Source organism: Schistocerca cancellata, chromosome 4 (assembly GCF_023864275.1).
Source record: "Schistocerca cancellata isolate TAMUIC-IGC-003103 chromosome 4, iqSchCanc2.1, whole genome shotgun sequence".
Classification (NCBI taxonomy): Eukaryota; Metazoa; Arthropoda; class Insecta; order Orthoptera; family Acrididae; genus Schistocerca; species Schistocerca cancellata.
Window position 1 is genome coordinate 602,130,681 of NC_064629.1, and position 27,329 is coordinate 602,158,009.

Below are 27,329 nucleotides of genomic sequence, written 5' to 3' on the forward strand. Positions count from 1 at the left end.
ATGTTTAAACTGCAGTTTGCCTTAATCTAAATGTAGTCAAAACGGAACCGGCTTTACAAATGGACACACACTCAGCAATATTCATTTCTAAAGGAGACAAATTAATTCTAACACAAATACAGGGTTTCGCAATATTCATTTCTAAAGGAGACAAATTAATTCTAACACAAATACGGGGTGAGTCCATAATGATGTTACAGGCTTTCAGGAATGATGGAGAAGGGTAAACGTATCCATCTAAGGTAAGGGACCCTACGCCAGAAAGAACCAAGTCCAAGGGTATCAGCCTTAGCCTTGTGCAGCGCACAAAGGACCCCAACTTCTGAACCCTGATCATGACAAACAGAATTCCCTCTGAATACTTCCCTGAATCCACAGATACTTTCCCCTACTGGTGTACTAGTAATGGTGCATGTAATTGGATATCAGAGAGACCAAAGATCCTATATTAATGAATTACCTGCACAAGTTTCACAAGCAGCTACATTTACAACAGTTGTTCAAAATGGCGTTCCTCAGCAGTAATACAGCCAACATCACACAAAGTTATGTTGTACCCATTCTACTATCCTGTGTCGTTTGAACAGTGTTATAGGCAGTGAAAATCCTTGCCAGGAGATCCTCTTCTCTCTCAACACACATCTCGTACACTAGACTTTTCACATGGCCACACAAGACGAAATTAAGTGTGATAAGATCAGATGAACATTCTGGCCACAAAACAGGACCACCTCTGCTTATCCACTTTTCAGGAAATGTCTGAGCCAGGTATTCATGATCCCTTAAGTTCTAAGTGATGGGGAGTGCCATCTTTTTGCAACCACATCCATTAACAAGTGGGATTCTTTCCAGAACTCTGGGTGGTAGTATGTCTCTGAAAACAGTGTGTACACTGGTGGATTGAACAGCGGAGGAAGAAGAAATGGACAGCATGTAATCAATTACTCTGCCTGCCCACATGCTGACTGATAATCTGTGTCGATGGCTCTTCACAACTGTAGCATGGGGATTCACATTGGTCCAATCACGGCTACTGTGACTATCAAGCATTTCATCTGTGGTGAAACATGCTTCATCTGTGAAAAGTACATATGCAGGAAAGCAAGAATTGACTATAAGCCACTGCAAGAACGACTGGCTGAAAATGACATGAGGTTCGAATTCAGCAGGAGTCAAAGCATGCACTTTCTGTGGATGGTAGGGGTGCAGCTGCATTTCTCATAATAGTAACCACATAGTACTCTGCAGAAGATTCATTTCACATGCAACCGATCAAGTGCTGATTGCAGGCACCTCATCCAGTTGGGCAACCACTGCACCTTTCAAGTTGGGAGTCCATGTCGTTTGTCGTCCCTCAATCTTTGTACTGCAGTACTTATTAACCTCTTTTACATAATCATTAGAACAGCCTTAAGAACATAGTGTGAGCCGGTTGTCTTCTATGCAGACACTTGTTCCTGTACAATCTTTCCATAAATCACGTCTGAATATTCCGTCATCTGGTACAACTCAATTTGGTTAGGGCTGTTCGATGTTAGTACGTCAACTTGTAAATGCAGACTGCAGTCTACTACAGTACAGACACTGTACACCAGGATTACTCATGTCAGTACATAGTACACCATCTGCATTGCATTTGTTGAGTTATTATCCCAACCTTTACATGTAAGTGCTCCTCCCGACTGCCTACCCTACAATCTCAGTAACAACAGTACAGTTACACGTATTCCATTAACACAGTTATCAGAACGATTTTCACTAACAAACTTCAGTTTTTCTGGACCATGGTCCCTTACTTCAAATTAATACATTTATCCTCCTTAAAGTATGTGACATCATCAAACAATCACACTGATCTCACATAACCCCCAAAATGGGGTACAATAAATGAAAAACTATGTTCAACAAAAATGCTAATGCAGCATCTGCTTGGCATCCTCATTTATTTTTAAGGCTGGCTACAAATGATGAAGCACACTGTTAGCCCGAAGTGGTCCGATTTCTGCCAATTCGGTACTAAGGAGCTGAGAGGATAACATACTGTTATTCCGGCGTAAGAACAGTAGATTACAGTTATTCATAAACAATGTAAGTCACAGCTGTGATTGTTGAAAAATACAGATCTCCAAATTTCAGTTCACAACTAGTTCACACAGACAGTACGAAACAAATTTTAAGTTAAAGGTAATTCATGATGCAGAGCTTACAAACAACTGTGCAGCAGGAAGGAAATTTATATCAAGGAAGTGAATGTTCATATGTACCACCATATGAAGAGTAAATTATAGATTGCCAGTTCTATGTGCCAAATTTTCAGGGGCCCAAATCAGGTTTCATAAATTTGAACACCAGGCTATTCAGTATGCGTGTGAACAACTCAATTAACCCCTTAACATAAAACCCTGAGTTACCTCATTTTTATAATTTTGACAGAAACTTAAGACCCTGAGTGAAATCAGACAACTTAAGAAAAGGTCTTAAAAATAAATAAATAAATAAATAAAACCCCACTTCTAACTGTTTCAGCACTGACAGTTACGTATTTGACTGCTAGAGAGCACACGGTACTACATTTGTAGCCCAGCTGTCACATTTTGGTAGAGATGGTTGCCACTATATATCATCTTTACTGTATGCAGCTTTGGATACTCGATAACAAAACACATGCTTTCAGCCTCTCTCCTGTATCATTGTTTAGGCAGTGCGTTCAAAAAAGGATGGCTATAGTGATCCTGAGTTGACACTGAATTTAGCAGCTCAAAGTGAAGAAGAATGTGATTTTACTTCATTAGAGACTGAAAGTGTCTACAGTTCATCAGCTGAGTGACAAGTGCTTTGCAGAGGTACAAGATAAATACACTAATCAGCCAGAACATTATGACCACCTACATAATAGCCCGTATGGTCCACTTTGGCACAGATAACAGCGGTAATGCATAGAGACATAGAAGCAACAAGGCTTCGGTAGGTCATTGGAGGGAGCTGCAACCATATCTGCTCACACAAGTCACCTAATTCCCGTAAATTCTGGGGAAAAGGGGAGGGGGGAGATGAGCTCTCGTGTCACGTTCCATCACATTCTAGATGTGTTCGATCGGGTTCAGATCTGGTGAGTTGGGCAGCCAGCGCATCAATTAGGACTCATCACTGTTTTCCTCAAACCACTCAATCACATTCCTGGCCTTGTGATATGGTGCATTATCTCACTGAAAAATGCCACTGCTGTTGGAAAACACGACCATCATGGAGGGGTGTACGTGGTCTGCAACCAGTGTACTTCTTGGCCATCATGGTGCCTTGCATGAGCTCCACCGGACCCATGGATGCCCATGTGAACGTTCACCAGAGCGTTATGGAATCGCCATCAGCTTGTCTCCATCCCACCGTACAGATGTCACGGAGCTGTTCCCCTGGAAGGTGACAGGTTCACACTCTCCCATCAGAATAATGAAGCAGGTATCGGGATTCATCAGACCATGTAACACTGCCACTACACCAATGTCCAGTGCCAATGGTCACATGACCATTTCAGTCATATAGTTGATGTCGTAGTGCTGACACTGGCATATGCCTGGATCGTCAGCTCCATAGGCCCATCATTAGGAGCGATCGGTACACAGTGTGCCCAGACACACTTTTACTCTGTCCAGCATGTTAAAGCCTGATGTTAATTCTGCCCAAGTTTGCTGCCTGTCCTGTTTTACCAGTCTGCCCAGCCTATGACGTCCTACATCTCTAATGGGGGTGGACGGACACCCAACCCCACGATGTCTCGATGTGGTTTCACCATGTGTTGAAGACACTCACCACAGCACTTCTTGAACACCTGACAAGTTGTGCAGTTTCCGAAATGCTCATGCTGAGCCTCTGGGCCATCACAGTCTGCCCTCAGTCAAACTCAGATAGATCATGCACCTTCACCATTCTACATATAGACAGTATGCTCACCGATACTACATGCACCGTGTGTGTGTGTGTGTGTGTGTGTGTGTGTGTGTGTGTGTGTGACCAGCAGTCATTCATGACGCTGCTATTGCCGGGATGGGTTTATATTGATAGTAGATCAGTGGTCATACTGTTCTGGCCAGTCAGTGTACATCCACTGTGCTCTAGTCAGCTCCTCCAAGATTTATGTTCACAGGAAACCATTGTAAAAAAACATGGGTAGACTTCATAGGTACACAGAAACTAAAAAGTGACTTCAAGTTTAAGGATATTTTAATGAAAGTCCAGTGCACGAGTGTACTTGGGATTTTATTATTGGTGATCTTTAAAAAATTTTAACTCATTATTTTGAGTTTTAAAAGCTATCTTTATATGTCTACATGTAAAATCATTATGTTTCTCATTGATAAAAAAATATTATTTTTTGGAGCATAACTTTAAGGATGGAGAAAAAAAAAGAAAAGAAAAAAAGAAAGGAAGAAAAAAGGAAAAAAAAGAAAGGAGAAGGAGAGAGAGAGAGAGAGAGAGAGAGAGAGAGAGAGAGAGAGAGAGAGAGAGAGAGAGAGAGAAGGGGGGGGGGGGCGTCAATATGTTACGAAGTTAAGGTTTCCCGGTTACATGAAAAATTATCTGAATAAAGCCACTGGAGATAAAGAGGACTTTTCCAAATGTAAACATCACAGAATTCAAAGGATGAGCTGGTGCATGATGAATGTGAAGGGGCCGAGCAACACCAGCTCAGTGACTTCCCAGGGACTTTGACGAAAAACTATGTATGTATCAGTGCTATATAATCCATCTAAGGAAACACCACAACTGTTTTTGGTAGACAGTGTTACCTTTTTTTAGGCACAGCTTATGGTACTTTACGCCAATAAAACAGTTTGCCAATTTAATTAGTCACAATACATTACAAATAAAAGAATTCTCAAGAAGGCTCTAAAAATGAAAGTTGCTCGTATTCAAGGTCATCATTATTGTTGAGCAAATGTGGTATATTATCCACAACACTGTAACAGATCATACAGCTAGAAACACGGACTCTATTTACCACTTGAGCACTGTAATGACAGTTCAACATTGTTTATTGCTCGTTGGAATAGTGACACATTCCCCATGTCAATTTCCACTGCCCAGAACCCATGAACATCTCTGAGTGCAATGAGCATACAACACTAATAGTAGTTTGACAAGTCACAAAAAGTTATATTTTCCACTAAACCTCACTTCACTCCATTCTACAGTGATGGAGCATAGATGCTGGACGCGGTTGTGGGGACCACAATTTGGCACAAATACTACTGAGCAACGTAATGGATGCATGCAAAATATCTAATTTTGCATACTGATGAATACAAACTGTGATCTCAACTCTTAATGTTCATTGACACAGGAGCAAATAGAAGCAAACGAGCATTCACAGACAATTGGCTGGTGTTCAGTTTTATTTGCTTGTAACTATTAATAAGCATTTACACTGGAGGGAACAGAAGGGAAAATAAGATAATGAGTGTAGTGTGCTGACCCTACAGTGCTGTTTTTAAATACAAAACTAGTTGTTGTCACACTGCAAAACTGCAATATTCAGATAGGATTACTTTTCATAGCAAGCACACTGTTTTTGACAAATGAAGAAAAATGGTGTAGGAACAGGAGTGCAGACTGAATTGGTACACAAGTGTGAAACACATGAAGGTAGTGTACTTAGAACCGAATTAGATTTACAGCCTTACTTAGCATTTTTCCAAAATTTTGCACTTTGTCAGCTGACTCTTCCTGATGGCTTCTCATTACAGTTTATGAGAAAATTTAAAAGCAAAACACTAAATGCTGATGAACAGTAAAACATGAAGAAAGTCTACCATTTACACGGTAGTTATTAAAAACTGGAGACATGTGAAAAACAAAAGTAGTTTGTACACAAAACAACAGTGAATGCTCTCTGTACTAATAGTGCCAAAGTGAAGAGGATGCAAACTTCCTTTGACAGTTTGCTGAAAGATCAACAACCAGTGTAACATGACCAGATGGTGTTAACTCACATTCACCTGCTATTTACACCAGTGACAACTCTCTTTTGCTGATGCTCATTTGCTTGTGTCCCATCTGGCATAAATGATGTTTCACATATTGAACACAATCTCAATAGAGATTACCACATAAGAAAGGCTTTTGGAGGCCAAGCCACTGCCTGTTCTTCAAGCAACACCAGGTGTCCTATTTCAACATTAAAGTAGACAGCTTCATGTGACACATGTGCAAGCTTCCTTGGAAGAACAATAGGTATCCCTGGTTCCATAGCCTTCACATCTGCTTGATATTTGGGAAACGGTTGGCAACTTATTTGCCAATATTCTCAAGCAGCACTTTGCATGCTTTGTGTCTCCTCATACAAAGTGCAGGAAGGAAGATTGGGGGTTTAATGTGCTGCCAACATTGAGGTCACTAGAGATAGATCAGATGCTTTGAATGTTCTGAGAATGGGGAAGGAAATTGGCTATGCTCTTCCAAAGGAACGGTTCCAGCATTTTCCTAGAGTGATCTAGGGAAATCATGGAAAACCTAAATCCTTATAGCTGGATGTGGTTTGAACCAACATCCTCCCAAATGCAAGTCCAGTGTGCTAACCACTGCACCATCTTGTTCAGTCCATACAAACCATGTACTCGGAGTTTTCCCCACTACATAACTGGGCTTGTTTAGTTCCATGTCTGCACCATCTTGTTCAGTCCATACAAACCATGTACTCGGAGTTTTCCCCACTACATAACTGGGCTTGTTTAGTTCCATGTTTTGATATTAAGTGGCTCTGACTGTAGCATGTGGAGGCTTCACACTAAACTGAATTGTCGGAGTCACAGAGCAGTATAGTTTGATAAATCTAATAATTTATGTGCTGTCATATATCTAATCATTGATATAACTTTGACTTCATGTTTATATTCTGCTCACATTTTAAATTTGCATAAACCCTGTGGCATAAAAACCGAAGTTCTCTAGTAGTCTTGTACTGTTGAAAATTTTAAAGGTTCATAATATGAACTGAAAGATGCTAAAAGTCTATTCCCTTTAAATAAATCGTCGTATTGAGGGTTTGTTGGAATAGTGTTCACCGGCATAGCTCTGATCACCAACACTTAAAACATAACTAACAGCTTGCATCCTCTTTCATAGTTGGCATTAACATTGATAAATAATGGATGCCTATATCATCAACTCTACCTTGTAACATTCCAATGGCCACATCCAAAGAATAGAGAGGAAAAAAAAGGGGCAAATTATAATATCCTAATGTAAATAAGGGTAATCAATGAAAGACAGATTACAGAACAGAACAGAACTTTTCCTATGCCAGACAAAACATTTTCTGAAACTAAGAATGAAAAAGAGAATTAATTTGCTGGCAATGGGTGTAGACTGAGACATTATCAGTTGTAAAATTCAGTGACCCATGGTACAAAAGATTTGTCGAGTGATCAAAGTAAGGCAGCTGAATACAGCTTTGTAAACCTTCTTTCAGAACTTGTGCACTAAGTCTTGAAATAGTAGTCGTAATTCTCAGTTATATGTTCTGAAACTAAGGCTCCATGAAAGAAATTTTGAAGTCCAAAAGTTGGGGCACATTCTCGTGATGTTATGAAATATGAATGAAAAATAATAGTGTCTTGTATTGGGTTGTTTTAAAACTTCAGGTTAATTTTGGCAATACAAACTACGTCAATTCCATTTTATAGGCTGTGTTAAAATAAAACTGAACATGCTCCCACCAGGTGAGATACTTTTGTTTGCATACTTATAAATACAGTACAGTCAGAGAAAAGCAAAGTAATGTCAGATTACCAATTCAACACAAATGAAGGTGCATATATCACAAATCTTGTATGATGAAGAAGTGGAGATTGTATATGGTAACCGCACACTGAGCTGATCATCATCATTCCACATTTTTGCCAGTGATTTGGATGTTACCCATGAAGTAGGAACTGCGTATCCAATAGTGTATGCCATCTTACAGCCTAAGCAGAAAATACATGCACCCATATCATATACAGGAGTTCGCTCCAACAAAATGAGGTTAGTGTATCAATTCTTTGTTGTAAACAGTTGTGGTCCAGTAAACGTAAATTACCAGAACATAAATGAACACACTTGGCATGTAAACCAAACGTAATTTAACTCTGCGTGATAACATACATGCCTGTGACACATGCCAAACTTCTGGGCAAATTTTAAAATTGGAGCTGTACTCTGTTATACATAGCAGTAATGGCAATGTAGGTCATGGGGTTTGATGTGAACACAAATGAGTCAACAGGTCACTTGAACCAGCCAACTTCACAACAGCAGAGAGACCACTTGTTTTATAGCAATGAATTGAAGCTAGTTTCTTTTGTTCCAATCTTAATAATACTGCCAGATGAGCAACATAGTCAAGGGACAGAAGGGGGGGGGGGGGGGGTGAGGGGGAATACAGACAGAGCAACTACTACAGCCTTATGCCTCACCGTAGCTACAACAATAGGACATGCTATGCATGTGACAAAGAAGTGGTCAGCCATGTTTCTAGCTAGAACAAAATTATGATATTGAAATGGCAAACAGAACATACACCAAAAAACTCAAAAATCATACAACCATCTTCCAACTGGCACACAAAACGTCACCTTGCCAATCTATGGTGCAGCAGAGGGGAAGTGCCTTGGCCCTATTCTTTACGTCAAACAGTTTTTGTATTGGTCAAACAGTTCTAGTTTCCTGCAGCTGAAGTTGCACAACCCAACTGAGTTGATAACTACTGTATTTTTTTGAGTATAAGATGCACTTGGTTCCTTCAGACAATTGACTCAAAAACTCAGGTGCATCTTATACTCAAAATTAATGCAACAATGTTTAGTGTTTGATTTAAAATTCTCACCATTCTTGAAAACGCCCACACATTCAATGCTGCGGGTAACCCCTTTCTATATGGCAACATTTTATTCAACTGGCAGTAGCAGTGCACCAATGCAACGAACATTGGTTGCGGGGATTCACAAGCTTGCTAACACTGTCTGCCTCCCGACCCAACCCCCTCCCCCCATCAACACAAACCCTGAAGACTGTCTAACCTATGATGCATCATTGCAGTCTACAATGCCAGTGAACTTGAACTGAAAGTGATTTGTGTTATCAGTAACAGCGCAAAGTTTGGTTAGTAAGTAGTTTTGTAATGGAAAAAAAAGGTATTCATAAAATGTGGACTATAAATTTAAAGTAACAGCATATGTAGAAGAACACATGGCAGCAGAGCACCTCAGTGGCATTTCAACCCTCCACCAGCAGGAAAAAATCATTCACAATTGGTGGGCTAGTAAAGAAAAATTGAAAAAAAAATTAGGAAGACTGTATGTGCAAATAGAGGACTGAACACAAATTGGCCAAAACCAGATGATGACATACTGAAACTGATTCAAGGACACTGTCAAAATGGCATTAATACAAAAATGATTCAAAAACATGTTCATAAGCTAGCGTTACACTGAAACTCAACAGACTTTTTGGGTGGGGTTGGTTGGTGCTACACATTTATGAAGCATCATGGACTTAGCATTATTATTATTATTATTATTCAACATCAAAAGAAAACCAGTGTAGAACTAAGCCAAACAGCGAATATGGACGAAACGCCTCAGATATCAGATGTGCTGACTAACGAAACTTTTGCCACGAAAGGTGCTAAAACTGTTAAGTGGGCATGAAAAAATTCATTACAGTGTCATCCTTTCCTGTTGTGCTGACAGGACTAAACATAATCCAATGATCATTTTCAATTGCAGAACAATGCTAAAACCTTCTGAAGTACCATATACTTCATGTAAATGACAAAAGCTGGATGGACAAGTCTGGTATGAAATTATGGATTAACAGAGTTGGGGAGAGAAGGAAAGCTGCTTTATTGCAGAAGAGTTATCTTCTCGTACTAGGTCATGTTTGTAGCCATTTCAAAAATTCTTTGAAACAGAAACTGAGACAGGGAAATACAGAGCTTGCTGTTATTCCAGGAGGACTTACTTCACAACTGCAACCTACTGACATCTCAATAAACAAACCATTTAAAGTATATATAAGAGAGGAATAGAACAAATGGATGATGGAGGAAACGCCACATGAATTCACACTGAAGGGTGCTTTAGAGCAACCTACAATCAAACAAGTGTGTCAGTGGATACAGCAGTCTTGGTCTAGAGTGAGAGAAGACATTATTGTTAAACCTTTCAAGAAGTGTGACATAAGTAATGTTCTCAATGGCAGTGAAGGCAATCTTATATACGAAGACGTCAACGAAGAAGAAGGTTTTGATGCAGATTTTCAGGGATTTTAAAGGCCAGTTCATTTTTATAAACAAAGAATCTCTTTTAGTCTGCTTTTACAATGTAATAACACAAATGGTAAAAATGTTTTTTTTTTTAAACTGCTTAAAAATTAAGATGCATCATATAGTCCACAGCATCTTATAGTCCGTAAAATATGGTAACAACTATTTCTCGTGAACTATTTGTGTCCCATACCCTTCCAGGCTGTACCTGTCTACATGTGTTCATCAGCAGTATGCAGAAAATAAACACATTTCTGCAACACCCTGTTTATTCATGAGTAGGTAACTTCAAACTTAACATGTTTCGTCATTTTAACCAGTTCTTGCAGCAAAAGTACTGCACCAGGTGGAAAACTTTGACATAAATTCTCTGATTCTTACATTCAGCAATGTGTTACATTACGATATCATATTTGAACTTAGAGAAGGAACATTCCACAAATTTCTTGAAATGACTAAATAAATAACAGGGACCAGTTGTTCATTATTATGTGTTTAACAATTTCCTGTAATGTTGTCACAGAGTTTCCCTCTTTCCATTCGTTTTATTCCACTGTCATAAATAGCAATATGAATGTTACACTGCACAATAATTAATAAAAGTAATCTGAACAATGAAGGAAAATATCTTTCAACAAACTACACATAACAGGACTGACATGTTCCACATCCTGGAGGACCTCCTCACTACGGATCAATTGGAATGAAAGTAAATCTCATCTAATCTAATCTAAAGCTGACAGCAGGTGTATAAATTCCCACATTGTACCCATTAACTTTGTTAAAATAACAACAAATATTATCTGAAATATGCCAAAGTTTGAGATGTAACCATTTATGAAGGGCAGTGATTACTGAAGGTATTGTGATTTTTTCTGCATGTAAACTGTGACATAAATGTAAATTAACACTCTTTAAGGTCACTGTTTGCATTTTGTTTCAACAAATCATCCAGAACATTGCATGATCTAATGTGTAATCCTGAATATTTGTCATGGCCAGAATGGGGCTGCTACCTCTACAGCCCTCGTAAGTCTGTTTTTATGCAGATTTTATGCACTAGTACTAACCGACAGCTGGGGACATTGAGCGGGAGCCTGTGGAGCCAGTCGGCGATGGAGTGGGTCTCATACCCTGAGAATTGGGCGTGCCCGGTGCTGGACCGCTTGAGCTGTCATTGCTATTCTGCCCAGTCAGATCCTGAAAACAATAACAGAGATGTCAAGTATCCAGTGTTGAAATTCATTTCTAAAGTACGAGACTGACACTGCATCACTATGTATATATAAAAAAAAAATCTCATTTTATAGGTTGTCCATCATTTTAAAATTAATTTAAAAATAAAACATCCATATTTCCCATGCAACATTAATAATGCAAATAGAAACATACTCTTTACGCAGGTCTTTTGATGTGCATATGAATGGAAAAATGCCAGACTGTATTTAACAGCTACTAAGAATAGTATTTACAGCTACAAATATGAATGTGTGATGTGTCAAGTAATTCACCTTTTTGTACACAATACAATTTAGTCTCACAAAATATTTCACTTTCCCGGGGGGCTATACAAGTAACAAATGAACAGTACATAGATACTGTATGTTAAAAATGTCTTCTTTTACTTATTTCTGGTAACAAATATTTTTAACATTTGTGTAAAATTAGAGCTCTTTACCCAACATCAGCCAACCACCATCAAGGTTTTCTCCATGTCCCCCTCATTTCACTTCAACAAATTCGGTGGTTGGCAACTTTCTTTTCTATATCACTATTCCACCGTAAAATCATTAACCTTCCCTCCTACTCTGCGATATCGGCCAATCTCTGATCCCAATCTCTACTTTTAAAAGGTAGCAAATTATGTAGTTTTATGTTGATCTATCATATTTCATTCTTTCATCGCATTCTGTTGATATAACATATCTGCAGTCTGGGCAAACTGTGCTGTTAATAACACGAATCATTTATGTCCTTACTCATTAGGCTTCTCTTTTTAATGCTCCTGTGTTCGTATTCTATGTTGCGGTCATGATATAAATTGAGATAAATACTCTGAAACTTGCCTGGTACGTCAATACTACTGCAGCTTTAAAAGGAATGAAATTAGTATTTGGTAGCTCAGTTCTGATATATACTTAAACTGAAACTTATACTGTGTTCTAAACATTTTCAAATTGAAGAATTATTGGATTTTTCCTTTTTCCAAATACTGCATGCAAACATACGATCCTTAAGGCTGGTAACAATGATCCAAAACTAATAGTGCTATCTACTTGTTTATTGGACATAACCTACGATTTGCAAAATCAGCCTGCATGTTTGGTAACCTGCCTCTAGATTTGTGCATAGTGCAATTCTGAGGGAGGAACTAAATTTCATAAATTAAGATTTCAGAGGCTCTTAACTTGAAAGACATAGAAACAGCTCTTATTTGTGTTGTTGATATGCACCCAGTACCTGCAATATGAAAATAGTTTAAGTGTGTGTCATTCTACTTACTTGAAGAAAGTATATGCAGAATTTGTCAGATGTGACACTGAGAAATTGTTACAAGGAATAAATAATGTATATCATCAATTAGAGAGTACTACACCCACACACAAAATGCACTCACACTAAGAAAATCACAAAACTGTGGCTCATAGCCACAGTCATAGACAGAGAATTCTTTTACACAGAAAATTCATTCACACTGGGAGATGGACAATGGCTGCCATAAAGTAAAAATAAGTAAGAAGCTGCTCAGCTGGGAGCATTAAATAAATATTTTTGCAAGTTAAGTTGTGTAGCATTTGTAAGCGAGCAAGTTGGACCTTGGCCTTGAACTGCACCCTGGGTGGCTCAACAAAGTTGGCCACATGCCACCACTTTTTTTTTCTCCAGTCATGGAAATGGCGTTAGTCTTTCTTATAAGGTCACTTTCAGAAGCACTTTTTTTTATTTTAATGCATTTGGTTCTTAAAGAATATACATTGATCCTAATGATACCACCTATTTTCTTTGATATCTGATGTTGTAATGGTAGACATAAACCACTCACTGAAATACCATATGGTTTAATATGCACCATAATGAGAAGAAATATAGTTATCACATTCATTGGCACCATCAAAACCACATGCAAATTGTCACCTCCCAACCTAACTTACATTTCAAGCTACACTACAGGTCAATATGATATCTCAGCTAAGATCTCAAATTCACATTTATTAGCTTCACCATCACACAATGGAACTGTCACATTCTGAACTAACCTAGACCTAAGGCTGTGCAATACACACAACAACAACACTGGTATGTGATAGATCAAAACTGACATCCAGTACCACTAGTTACAACCAACCTTCAAGAAGTTCCATAATACTATGATATGCATTTGGTAACATCTTCAATGCATTAACCAAATTTTCCAGAGTGAATCATTACAATCTTTTGTAATAAACTCATTTTACAATTACTAGATGTGCAATTTTATAATATCTCTGGGAAACAAAATTTTTCATTATTTGTGATGATGCCTACTACAGTTGTCAGTAAGGCACTCTACCCTTTCCCATTTATACAGGAGGGCACTTTATTTTTTCTGTATATGAGGATAAATTTTTTTTAAAAAACTACCGACTTTGTGGTACACCATGACATCAAATTTTTTGTGTTTGGCTTTGGTGCCATACTTCAACACATGTCTCATTGAGAACCGATGCATTAATTGTATCAAATATAGGGGGGGAAAAAATGAAACTTGTTTTTAATTTGCATGAGTTCACTATCCATTGGTTGTGAAAGCACAACATATGGTAATAAAAGTGTAAAAAATATTTTACTTGTTGTGCTCTCAGTAGTAAAATCACCTCCATTTATAAATCTTCATAATTTCATTTATTGCATTATTCTAGACTCCCTTCCTTAGCATGTACTCCAGACAGGGGTAAATATTTTTTGTGGACCTGAGCCCTACATTTTTGTAGTTTGTTTACAATGTATGTTCATAATATGCATCACAATGCTTGTTGATTATCTGATACATGTTTTCCTAGTCCTAGACCTTGGTCTATGCTACAAGTCAGTCTGTCACCACAAACAGAATTTTAGGGGGCTCCAATACCACAAACTAACCCAGAGGGTACTGTTCACATGAGTGGAATGTTACACTCACAAAACAGCCTTAGAAGAAATACACAATTCAACTGAAACAAACTCATTGTTGTGTTCTGTTTTTCATCTTAAACAGAAGCTACTGAGAAAGTCACAAATTTTGTATTGTAGATTTGTGAATTGGAGACTAGAATAACAAAACCTTAGAGTGGTGTGCAAATAAGTACTCAGTTTTAATCATGACATTGCAAGCTTAGTAAACTACAGAATTCCAACTTGATTATCATAACTGTTTCAGTTACAGTTCTTCTTCTTCTTCTTCTTTTCCTTCACATTTTTCCCGTGGGCCTTTGGAGTCCACTACATGGATCAGTTGTCTCCATTTTGCTCTATCATGGGCTCCATCTGGGTGGATGTTCACGCATATAAGGTCTTTATGAACTGTATCAGCCGAAAGTTCTAAAATCTGCTGTGTTCTGCACTTTAAACTCTGACACATACATTGCATTCTGGTATCACTAAATATGTTACAACATTGATGACCTTGTGAAGAATAGTCTAGTGTAATCACACAAAATTAAAATTTAAGTTCTGTACATTCAGTTTCCATGCTATATTTGGAAGAAGTAAAATCCAATAATTCTTCAATTTTAAATACTGAAAGCACTGCTCAAGACCCCTCCCTCTCTTTGTAGTGGAATAACCATGTCTTGTGATGATATGACAAAAAGAGGGCTTTGAATGTGATGAGCAGAACAATTTTGGTAAACAAGCTATGTCTATTCCATTTATTTCTTGATATTTTAGGGAACTCTGATTACATAACAACACATTTGAGAAATATGCTAGAATATGTAAGGGGTCCTTTGCATCAGTTTCAAAATCCAGATCAGTATGTTTGATGGTAGTGAAGCTTCTGGGCAGATTAAAGCTGTGTGCATGATTGGAACCCAAACCCAACTCACTACCAAAGTGCATTTCATGGACTCTTCTGCTATTACACACACACAGACACAGAAGGTAAAAGATTGATCTGCAGCACAGTCTGAAGGTCTAGTTAATTGGGGGTGGGGGGCCAAGCCCTCTCCCCCTCTTCAGCTCTCAGGGAAAAGGAAAAAAAATATGGCGCAGTTAGGTGTTTTTCTTTCAAGAAAACGATTTAAAAGTCAGTATTATCCAGGTTATGAACGGGGCCCAACGTGGAACTTTTTATGACTTCTTGCAAGTCGCCAATCGTCTTCCAAAATATTACCATAGCGCCAGGTCTAGCCGGCCCTCCGCCCCGCTCCTACAAACTACCGTATAGGCACCCTTGGTGCATTATATATTTTACATCGACCGTAAAAAATGAAAGGGAGTGACACCGTAACCTTTACCAGCTCCTGTATTCAATTCTGATATGAAATCACAGTAAATTTTTGTGAATCAGCTTCACATTGTGATAAATTACTAATATTACAGTGATATTGCACAAACTAATATTTTTTGCAAATAAAGACGCAAATTTAGCGAAAGAAGCTGACGAGATGAGTGACAACGAACTGGGTTCTAATTCGGAAAATTGTTAATTTTTCACGAACTATCATAAACGTGCACGCTCTGTTGAACAGTAAAAAATTAATTTTGGGTGCAATACGTGCCGTTTTTAGTATTCAAACTTTTCCGTCATTACAAGGGCAGAAAACTTTAGAGGAAAGTGTTTCAATGCAGCAAATAGTCAAAACATTAAATAAGAGCGTTGGCTTTTCCTTACTCGTTCCCACAGTTGTGTTATCAGTTGATGGAACGCCGTTAGCAATTCCGACATTTTCCCTGCCTTTGCAATTCACCTGTCTACTGATGGCCTAAGTCGCCCGCAAGTACTAACGCCAGACAGCAGCAGTAATGTGGGGCCCTCCGTAGTCCCCTCGTGTTCCCCAGCTGCGTAGAGATTGTAGTAGGACTGGTGCTCTTCCTGTTCTGGACTTGTAAAAGATGTGTCTGGGGAGGACACGGCAGCCCAGACAGCATAAACTTATACGTGTTTAAAATACGCTAATTAGTCTATTGGCTGCTATTCAAATTTTCGAACTCTGAGCCAGGTGAGTAGCATACGTAACTGTCCAGGCTTGTGTGTAGCAGAAAAAAGATACGCGGCAAAACTGTCAATAAATACAATGCAACATACTACAATGTACATGAGAACAACGGGTGCGAGAGCAGAGTAATAACTTACGTTTACGAAAACTGCCGATACAAATTTCGTGGTAGCACTGCCTACAGCTGTGTTTCGTCATTCGGATGTTTTTACAATTAGGGGATACGTGGAAGAGTTTCGAATGAAACAATCGTGTAGTGGGAATCTCAAGGCTGTCAAATCACGATGAACCCCAGCAGAGTGCAGCACTGCACGTTTCTGTAAACCAGAGCGTCACGTTAGCATGAGGGTGTATGCTACACTGTATTGTAAACCGCGCTAGTCACCTACACTGATCGCACATTTCCCTCGCACTTCAGGGAACTGAATTCATTTCATTTTCTCCCCCACAATATATCAAGGGCTCTTAGTTGGCATACTCGCATGTAATATCGCAGTTGCTGTATTGCTATTTTCTTGTATATTTGAACGTTCTGTCAATTACTATGTTATTTGGGATAATTAACAAAATTGACTGACCATGGCACCACTCCAAGACAACACTTGACATGAAGAGCAGAAGCGACGTGTTTATTAAAATCGCAGTCCCGCAAGAAATTTTTCGCTCGGCCATTACTTCAGTTTGTAGTTGTTGATTATATTTACACAGAATATGATCGACTGATGACCACAGATGTTAAGTCCCATAGGGCTCCGAGACATTTGAACAGAGCGTGATCGATTTTGCACACGACAGCAAACGAACGTGTTTATCCCAACTGGTAACAAAACCCGTCACAAGCACTACTCTAACAACGGACGACGACATCGTCACCCATTACTTGACTGACCGTCCGTCGTGTCGCGCAACCCTTTCTATAGCCACTGACTTGTTCCGTCCAGCAGCAGCAGTTTTTTTCACTTGTTTATATTACACATTCCTAAGTCTGGAAGGGCTTTATTAGCGCTGCCTTTTAGATATTCATCCCCTTCTAGCAAAACTTACTATTCATTGCAAGTTTTTTTAGATTCCCCAGTATGTTTCAGCTTCTTTTCTCGTTACCTTTCCTAAAACTCGAGGCCTGAAGCAGCCGCACCTTCATATTTCTGTTATAGTGGTGACACGGAAGTTCTATTGCTTTACTTTAAAGTGATACCACAGTCTTATCCGGATGACAATCTGAACCGTGAATCTAGAACGGCGATTCAGTTATCTGCATCGACTTCGTCGTATACATTTTGCGTAAATTCTATATCCATGGTTATTTCTTCCAACAGCAGTCAGGCAGAGAGACAATAGTGTATTAACTTCTTTACAGACAGCAAAGGACATGGAAGAGCAGCTGAACGGAATGGATGGTGTCTTGAAAGGAGGATATAAGATGAACAGCAACAAAAGCAAAGCGAGGCTAATGGAATGTAGTCGAATTAAATCAAGTGATGCCGAGGGAATCAGATTAGGAAATGAGACACTTCAAGTAGTACATGAGTTTTGCTATTTGGGAAGCAAAATAACAGATGATTGTCAAAGATGGGAGGATATAAAATGCAGACTGGCTATGCCAAGGAAAGCGTTTCTGAAAAGAGAAATTTGTTAACATCGAGTGTTGATTTAAGTGTCAGGAATTCCTTTCTGAAAGTATTTGTATGGAGTATAGCCATGCACGGAAGTGAGACATGGACGATAAACAGTTTAGACAAGAAAAGAATAGAAGCTTTCGAAATGTGGTGCTACAGAAGAATGCTGAAGATTAGATGGGTAGATCACGTAACTGACCAGGAGGTACTGAACAGAATGGGGGAGAAGAGGACTTTGTGGCACAACTTGACTACAAGAAGGGATCGGTTGCTAAGACACGTACTGAGGCATCACGGAATCAGCAATTTAGTACGGGAGGGAAGCGTGAAGCGTAAAAATCGTAGAGGGAGACGAAGAGATGAACACGTTAAGCAGATTCATAAGGATGTAGGTTGCAAATCGTTCAAATGGCTCTGAGCGCTATGGGACTTAACATCTGAGGTCATCAGTCCCCTAGAACTTAGAACTAATCTAAGGACATCACACACATCCATGGCCGAGGCAGGATTTGAACCTACGACCGTACCGGTCGCGCGGTTCCAGACTGAAGCGCCTAGAATCGCTCGGCCACACCAGTCGGCGATGTAGGTTGCAGTAGTTACTCGGAGATGAAGAGGCTTGCACAGAATAGAGTAGCATAGAGAGCTGCATCAAACCAGTCCCTGGACTGAAGACAACAACAACAACAACAACAACAACAACAACAACAACACGTACAGTAATGTCCCAAATGCGAGGTTAAGTTCCGGATTTAACTAGGATATACAATAAACCAGATGGAGTACTCTGCAGATTGTTTTCTGATACACTTACCCACCAATCTGTGATGGACTATTGGAGGGTCAGTAACGCTGTTTGCCTCGACCTAACACTCATATAGCAGCTTCATTTCTATCCATATGCACTTCAGTCCGGAACCGCGCTGCTGCTACGGTCGCAGGTTCGAATCCTGCCTCGGGCATGGATGTGTGTGATGTCCTTAGGTTAGTTAGGTTTAAGTAGTTCTAAGTCTAGGGGACTGATGACCTCAGATGTTAAGTCCCATAGTGCTTAGAGCCATTTGATTGTTCTATCCATATGCACCGACACGTGCTAATATATTGCGGTGCTCGACTAGTAGAATATCGTACCGAAACGAATATAATTAGCGTTTAACAGTTTTCATTTCACATCCAGGCACGTTTTTAACATCTACAGTCACATCAAAGCCCCTAGATATCGGCGAAGTGGGTATGTGGCTCTGGGGTATCGCTAACTTTAATATTGTTACACAGTTACCATCTCCTTATTGAACAAGATAAATTTACCAGCGTCTTGTTCGTTGTGCGTGCGTATATGAACTACAGTGTGTCTAATTCTTTGTGATGTCAATGGTTTCATGTCTGACACTCCGGGCAACAATGTGAAAGCAGTCAGTGGCTTCTCGTGTTGCAATTCCCGGCTAAAATACTCATCGCCCAGTTTTCAGCACTGCTTTGGTACCACTGTGTGGAAGGATGGTCCCTATGTGAAACGACACACTCCAGTGCAAAGTCGGTCTTTCCTAATGCATTGGTAGGTTCCCCTGAAACCTCGAAGCTGTCTTGCCCATAGTACAGCAACTCAACGCGTGAGTTGGAAACTGACCCAAACATAATGTACGCTGTACTACTAAGTGAAATGGCCATTTTTATACCCAGTTGTAAGTTTGAAAATGCCAGTAGAAGAAAGCCACAGACTGTGTTCTTACAGAACACCTCTGCTCAAGGCGCGAACATTTCAGGCAGTATCTAGATGTACGGAGGAATTTACGAATTTCGTGTTACAATGCAAACTGCTTAACTAATCTGAACATATATTGTACCCGTTGACAGAACCTGTAACTATCTTATTATTTGAGTAATAAAGGTGATGATGCAGATGCATAGGAGTTCATCGATATCGATACATTAATCTTCTTTCGGTGTCGTAACACTGGCTTAGTACTTCCCCCCCCCCCCCCAAACACATTTCGACTATCAAAATCAACGGCTCTTGTACATCTACATCATTGCAACACCTACTTGTTGAGGTCAACAATCAGAAGACGGGTTTGAAGCAGCTCTTCACGCTACGCTGTGTACCTCGTGTAAGTCTAGCTTCCCTCTCTCTGTTCAGTTTTTCCCCTCATTTGTCAGTTCCTAAGGATGTGAAATATGAAATTATTCCATTTGAGTCATATAAAGCTCATCTCCCACCCCCAGTTCGATTCAGTAATTCATTAGTTACTCGATCAAACCATCTAACCGTCATCATTCTCTTCTAACATAACTTTTTCAGAACCTTACATTCTATTTTTTATCTATTTATTACTGTTTATCATCCACGTTTCATTTCCATGTATGGCTTACAGAGAAAAGATTTTGTAACATTTAAATTCATGTTCAGTGTTAACAAATATTTCTTTTTCTTGCTATTTTTGATACTTTATATACCGTATTTCTGTTACCATTAGTTATTTTGCTGTCCAAATATCAAAACGCTTTTAAATGTCTCATTTCCTAATACAATTCCTTCATCATCTGATTTAATTCAACTACACTACATAACCTTTTTCACATTTACTGATGTTTATCTTTTAACACTCTTCAATAGCTATACATTATGACCTTCCAAGTGCTTCGACATCTCCAAAATAATGTCATTATTATCGGCAAACCTCATTTTTTTATTTCTTCTCCAGTTCGAAATTTCTCTGTTTTCTTTACTGCATACACGATAAACTGATTGGATAACACCCCGAATAGGCTACAACCCTGTCCCAACCTCTCCTCAATCACTGCGTCCTTTATATGCCCTTCGGCTCTTAATTGCAGTCTAGTTTCAGTACAAGTTGTAGACAGTCTTTCTCTCCCTGTATTTTGTCCCCGATAACTTCAGAATTTCACTGAGTGCATTCCAACCAACACTGTCGAAACATTTTTCTAAATCTATAAATGGTATAAATTATTCAACCCATCTTCTAAATTGCAGGTTCACCATGTTTCGAGGGTTCCTACGCTTCTGCAGAACCCAAACCGCTCTTCGCTCAAGTCGGCTTTACCATGCTTTTGTAGATCACGCGTGTTAAGATTTTATAACTACGGCCTTTTAAATTTATGGTTTGCTATTAACTCGCACCTGTCAGCATGTTTCTTTCCTGGGAATTATTACTGTCTTCTCGGTCTGTGAAGCATAGCAGGTGAAACTGTTTTGGCGTGATTGATTCTATCTAGGATCTTAATCATTTTCAAGGAATGTGATCTACTTCAGGTACCTTGTTTCGAAAACAAAGGACGGTTAGGATTTAACGTCCTGTCCACGGCGAGGTCATTAGCGGCAGAGTGGATAGGAAGGGGAATTGGCCATGGTCTTTGGAAGAAATCATCCCGACATTTGCATTTCGTGAATTAGCAAAATCCCGACTTGCTTTAACTTACGTCTTTCAGTATTTTGTAAAATTTTTCTAACTGGATCGAATCACCCATCTCATCTTCACCTCTTCTGTTTCCATCATTTTGTGAGGTGACTAAAGTTATGGGATACCTACTAATATCGTGTCGGACCTCCTTTTGCCCGTCGTAGTGCAGCAACTTGACGTGACACGGACTCGACAAGTCATGGATGTCCCCTGCAGAAATACTGAACCATGGTGCCTCTGTAGCCGTCCATAATTGCGAAGGTGTTGCCAGAGCAGGATTTAGTGTACGAACTGACCTCTCGATTATGTACCGTAAATGTCTGATCGGATTCATGTCCGCTCATATGGGTGGCCAAATAATTCGCTCTAAGAGTCCTGAACGTTCTTCAAACAAATTGAGAACAGCTATGGCCCGGTGACATGGCGCATTTCATCCATACGAATTCCATAGCTGTTTGAAAACATGAAGTCCATGAATGGTTGCAAATGATCTCCAAATAGTCCAATATAACCAGGACCCAGTGGGGTCTGCGCCACACTCTAACCCCACCATCAGCTCTTACCAACTGAAATCCGGACTCGTGTGACCAGGCTACGGTTTTCCAGTCGCCGAGGATCCAACCGGTATGGTCACGAACCCAGAAGAGGCGTCGTACGCGATATCGCGCTGTTAGCAAAGGCACTAGCGTCGGGGGTCTGCTGCCATAGCCCATTAACGCCAAATTTCGCCTCACTGCCCTAATGGATACGTTCGTCTTACGTCCCACGTGGATTTCTGCGGTTATTTCACGCAGTGTCGCTGGTTTGTTAGCACTGAAAACTAACGCTGCTCTCGATCGTTAAGTGAAGGCCGTCGGCCACTGCGTTGTCCGTGGTGAGAGGTAATTCCTGAAATCTGGTATTCTCGGCACATTCTTGACACTGTGGATCTCAGAATACTGAGTTCCCTAATGATTTCCGAAATGGAATGTGCCATTCGTCTATCTCCAACTACCATTCCGCGTTCAAAGTCTGTTAATTCCAGTCGTGCGGCCATAATCACGTGGGAAATATTTTCACATGAAACACCCAAGTACAAATCACAGCTCCGACATTGCATTCCCTTTTATACCTTGTGTATGCGATACTGTCGCTATATGTATATATGCGTAACGCTATAGCATGACTTTTGTCACCTCAGCGTATATAATTCTTTCTACCTTCTCCTCTTTGTTTCATACTGGACTGATATCTGAGCTCTGTAAATCCGTACACCTACTTCCCTCTTCTCCAAAGGTATCATTAATTTTCATATAAACAGGATCTGCTTTTCCAGCAGTCGCGCATGCTTCTACCACTTTGCATTTCGTCTCTAGCCATGCCGGCTTTTCTGTCTCATCTCTGAATGTTTGGTTCTGTCTGCTTCATTTTTACACTTTATTTTCTATTTCTCATCAATAAAATGTAATATCTCCTGAGGTATCCATTAACTTACGCTGGGCCGTGTCTTTCTGCCTAGCTTTTTCTCTGCCCTTCACTACATCTCTCACAGCCACCAAATCCTCTTATACTGTATTCCTTTCCCCTGATTCAGTTAATAGTTGCCTAATGCTTCCTCTTAAACGCTTAATATATTCACCTCCAATCTGCATTTCCATGCTAACAAATTATGGCCAGAGCGCCAATCTACTCCTGGAAACGTTTTGATATTTAAAAACTGGTTTTTAAGTTCAAATAGTTCAAATGGCTCTAAGCAGTATGGGACTTAACATCTGAGGTCAACAGTCCCCTAGACTTAGAACTACTTAAACATAACTAACCTAAGGGACATTACACACACCCATGCCCGAGGCAGGATTCGAACCTGCGACTGTAGCAGCCGCGTGGTTCGGGGCTGAAGCGCCTAGAACCGCTCGGCCACCGCGGCCGGCGGTTTTTAAGTCCCTTTCTAACTATTAAAAGAGCTATTTGGGACCTACTGCTGTTTACAGGTCTTTTACGTGTACACAACCTTCTCCTGTGATGCTTAAATCAAGTTTCTGCAATAGTTAAATCGTAATCATTGCAAAATTCTACCAAGCGGGTTCCACTTTCGTTCCTGTTCCTCAGTCCATGCTCTTCTATTTATCCTTTCCTTCATGTTCGATCTACCTAATTCCAGTCTCCGTCACAAATTATCATCTCTCATGATGCACTGTTTTTTTTTTATTTAGCACATTTTTTCCACACTCTTTCTCGTCTGCGGAACTAGTAAGCATATGTAATTTTCTCACCTGACCAGAACTGTTGTTCTTGCCACGGCATTTCGCTACATCATACAATTTCTAACTCCAATGTATCCATTTCTCTCTTCAATTTTTCTAGTCTACCTAAGCGAGAACTCAACTCTCCGACCCGTAAAAAGCTAGATATTCTCTCTCTCTCGCCTCTCCCCCCCCCCCCCCCGCCCCCACATTACAACATGCAACATGCCCTAAAACACTAGAATCCCAAGTGCAGCAATACTGTCATTTAGAATGGTTGTTGGGGTTCGTTCCAGTGGTTTACTACGTACGCGCAGCGCGTATGAAGTGTCTAAGGACCGTATCGAAATCCTTATTCTCGTTCTTAGTAGTTTTTTCACCAAAGGACAGCAGCACAAGGGTTTTGCCGCTCGAATTAGTTAACTCAACTGCATTTAGCTTAAACAGAAACTTCGAATAATCTGACCTGTTAGAAAATTAAGTAATTAGGCGACTTCGAAAACTGTTTTGTTAAATATAGGACTGGATGAGATTTTGTTGTTCATCCTTTTTCTTCTAGCAAGTCTCTTATTCATTTGGACTGATTTGGGACTCTATGCTTCGTTATTCATGCATCCGCTTCCACGAATTACGGAAAGACATACGAAATTTTGTATGTTTATTATATTTCTGAGAGTATGTTTATTATATTTCTAAGAGGCTTTTTATAATTTAATACTGCCACATTATAGGGTTCATGGTCACACTTATCCACCTTTAATGAAGTGCTTACTATTTCGCTTGACGCTGCGCGACAAATACGTGGTGTAAATTAAGGAGTAGTGGTGGTTCAAGATATATTCTCCAGAGCGCCGGCGCAGACTGCTTTATCTGTCGTAGACCACGTGTTCAAGCACGAGGTCACACCACACAGGACATTTCACTCGCCAGTTGTAGTTGACTACGAGCCGATGAGATCGGATACTGTTTTCATAAACACAAATGAAACATATGTCAGTTTCTATCATCATGGAACTGTTATTTGGGCGTTTTGTTTACAGACTTCTCTGATGTGAGTGGCTTAACACAAAAATAACTAGTTCAAACTGACAGTAGCACTGTCACAACACTGCAGCAGCAAACGGACAGCATTGTGGATCTGTTATAAAAGGCAATGCAACGTTATTAAAAATATCTGCATGCTACTCCCCTTGTTGTTACTGAATTCTGACGCGTCATAACTGAAACCATAACATTTCGAAGATTGTTTCTGTTACCAACATACAAATACGAAACATCCTTCGTCAAATATTTTTATTCGAACTGTGTTCCAGAGTTTGCTGTTACACATGCTCGATATTTTTATTATATGGACTCCATTTGAAAATAAGAAACCTGATTAAAACATCTCTGAGAAACTGTTACGATGTCAGCCATATGTCAAAGCAAATTCTGTTCCGCTTCAGAGGAGTTACGAGCTAAAATAAACCGCAGTACAGAATCTAGCAGGTGGTCATAATCACTAGTATGGCGCAAATACATGAAAGTATCACTGTGCACAAATCCGTGCGGTCAAAAACTTAGTCAGTTAACACACCTGCTTGTAATTTCGTTACTTTACAACGAAACATGCAAATTACTGTAGCAACATTGTTTTGTGCATGAAAGGGCTTGAGAAAGCTACACAGATTAAATTATGACTGTGTTGAAATATAGCACAGCAGCGTCTCCACTAACTTTAGCTACTGACTAATTTTAAGGAAAAGTCGAAAGTTCTACATACCAGTTACAGCAGTTACAAGAGTCATTATCCAAAATTAGTCTTGAGCCTATTTCATGCGCTAGCGCGCAGCCACGAACACTCACAGACACACACATACACATTTTTCTTGCTTTTTCATCACATTCGAAATTTCCGAGCGTAAATTAATCAGAGAACCAGTTCTCTCAGATCCTATACGGAACAAATCACAATCCAGGCCATTTTTTTTACGGTAACCAGTACGTCACTAACGTAACACAAAACACTGCCTACTGAATTGCAAATGACTCAGTCTCTTAGAAAAGAATACTTTCCCGTGTTCTTTCGTACACATCTGCCACAATACACTTAATGGAGTAAAGAGAGCTGCATAAGAGTCTAAATGCCTCCTGCTGGCAGCGACCGCACACCTTCGAGGATGGCCATTACCTTAGCACGACCTAATAATTTCTTTTTTAATATATATTAAGTGCTATCCAGAGCAACGAATGTGGACTGGTGAGTGAATGATATACGAAAACAATAATAAAATACAGGCAGAAGCCAACTTGAGGCAACTCGCGGAACACCAGTAATTTCAACGTTCGTCGCACGATGCCGCTAGTAGTCGCCAGTCTTGCTGGGCCACTTCCCCTCACTCCCTTCCTCCCTCCCCCCCTTAAGCCGAAGCACATGTAAAAACTGTTCGTCTTGATAGTCATTTCACAATCAGCTGATTGCGAGGGAAATTTTGAATTAGCTGGACACGTGGCATTCGTTCTACAGCGTGCTCAGCGCCTCTGCCGACGGGCGTCGCACGTCACAACGTTGCCGCTAAGGTCGCACTTCCAGTGACCTCTGGCAGCACACAGACACGCACTTACACAACACAACACAGGGAAATACTGGTTCCGATACCCACCCTGTGTTCGATACGGCGAGTCCCCGAACAAGGCACAGAAAATGAGGTTCACTACGTCCAGAGCAGCGTCGAAACCGTCTGACAACGATATTCCCGCATACGGCCCCGCATTTTCCGCCGGTATATCGACCGGTCGAGGCTGCGGAACGGGCGTACGGAGCGAAAGCTGGGAAGGCCGGTTGGAACAGCGCCGTGTGGCCGGAGCTGTCCGGGAGGCTCGGTCGACGTGTGTGTGCCCAGGGCACTCACTATCACCACACTACGGGCCGACTGGCGAGCCCGTGCCGCCGCTCTGCCTCCAGCATAGTAGCTCTCCCCGCTCTACCCCCCCGCTTACGTCATTCGTCCGTCCCACGGAGCGGCAAGCCTCTCTCTGTGCCTGGCACTCGCCATTCTCAGCTCAGCTTTCGACGCAGTTTGACATAAGGATGGAGAGTAACTCGATTGAAAACCAGAGCCGCACGCGAGAAGCACGCCACCCAAACCCATGCAAAAGCCGGTGGCGCGCGGGCGCGTCAAAGGTCCGCCCGCTCCCAGCCGAGTTCGATCGCCCGCACGCTCTCTGCTCCAGCGCTCGCCATGCGTTCCTGCCCTCCGAGGCTGCACAGTTCCCCACAAACTAACATACTGGTCCTCTCAGACATACGAGCACACTGGCAAACGGCCTCACTTGGTTGGGCATTCGGACTCGGCTCGCGAAGACATGAAGCCGCACCTGTCACCGACCACGTGGAGGAAACAATCCTCTCTCCGTCGCGCACACACACACACACACACACACACACACACACACACACACACATCGACGCACGTACGTACAAACACATACACACATTCACACACACAATCTCCATCTCTCTCAGCCACGGTAAAAGAGGTAGCATGTGGTGGGGAGTGCGCGAGGGGAAGGGAGAGGGGGGATGAGGCTTTGAAGCTGTGGTGTCTCGCGTAAAT

General features: G+C 40.6%; 1 protein-coding gene across 1 annotated transcript in view; it reads right to left on the reverse strand.

Annotated features, from left to right (window-relative positions):
• Positions 1–27,329, reverse strand: part of LOC126184344 (trithorax group protein osa-like) — a 395,921-nt gene that overhangs the window by 158,985 nt on the left and 209,607 nt on the right. Inside the window, 1 exon segment of the mRNA XM_049926723.1 lies at positions 11,371–11,500. Within this exon segment, the coding sequence (XP_049782680.1) occupies positions 11,371–11,500 (130 nt within the window).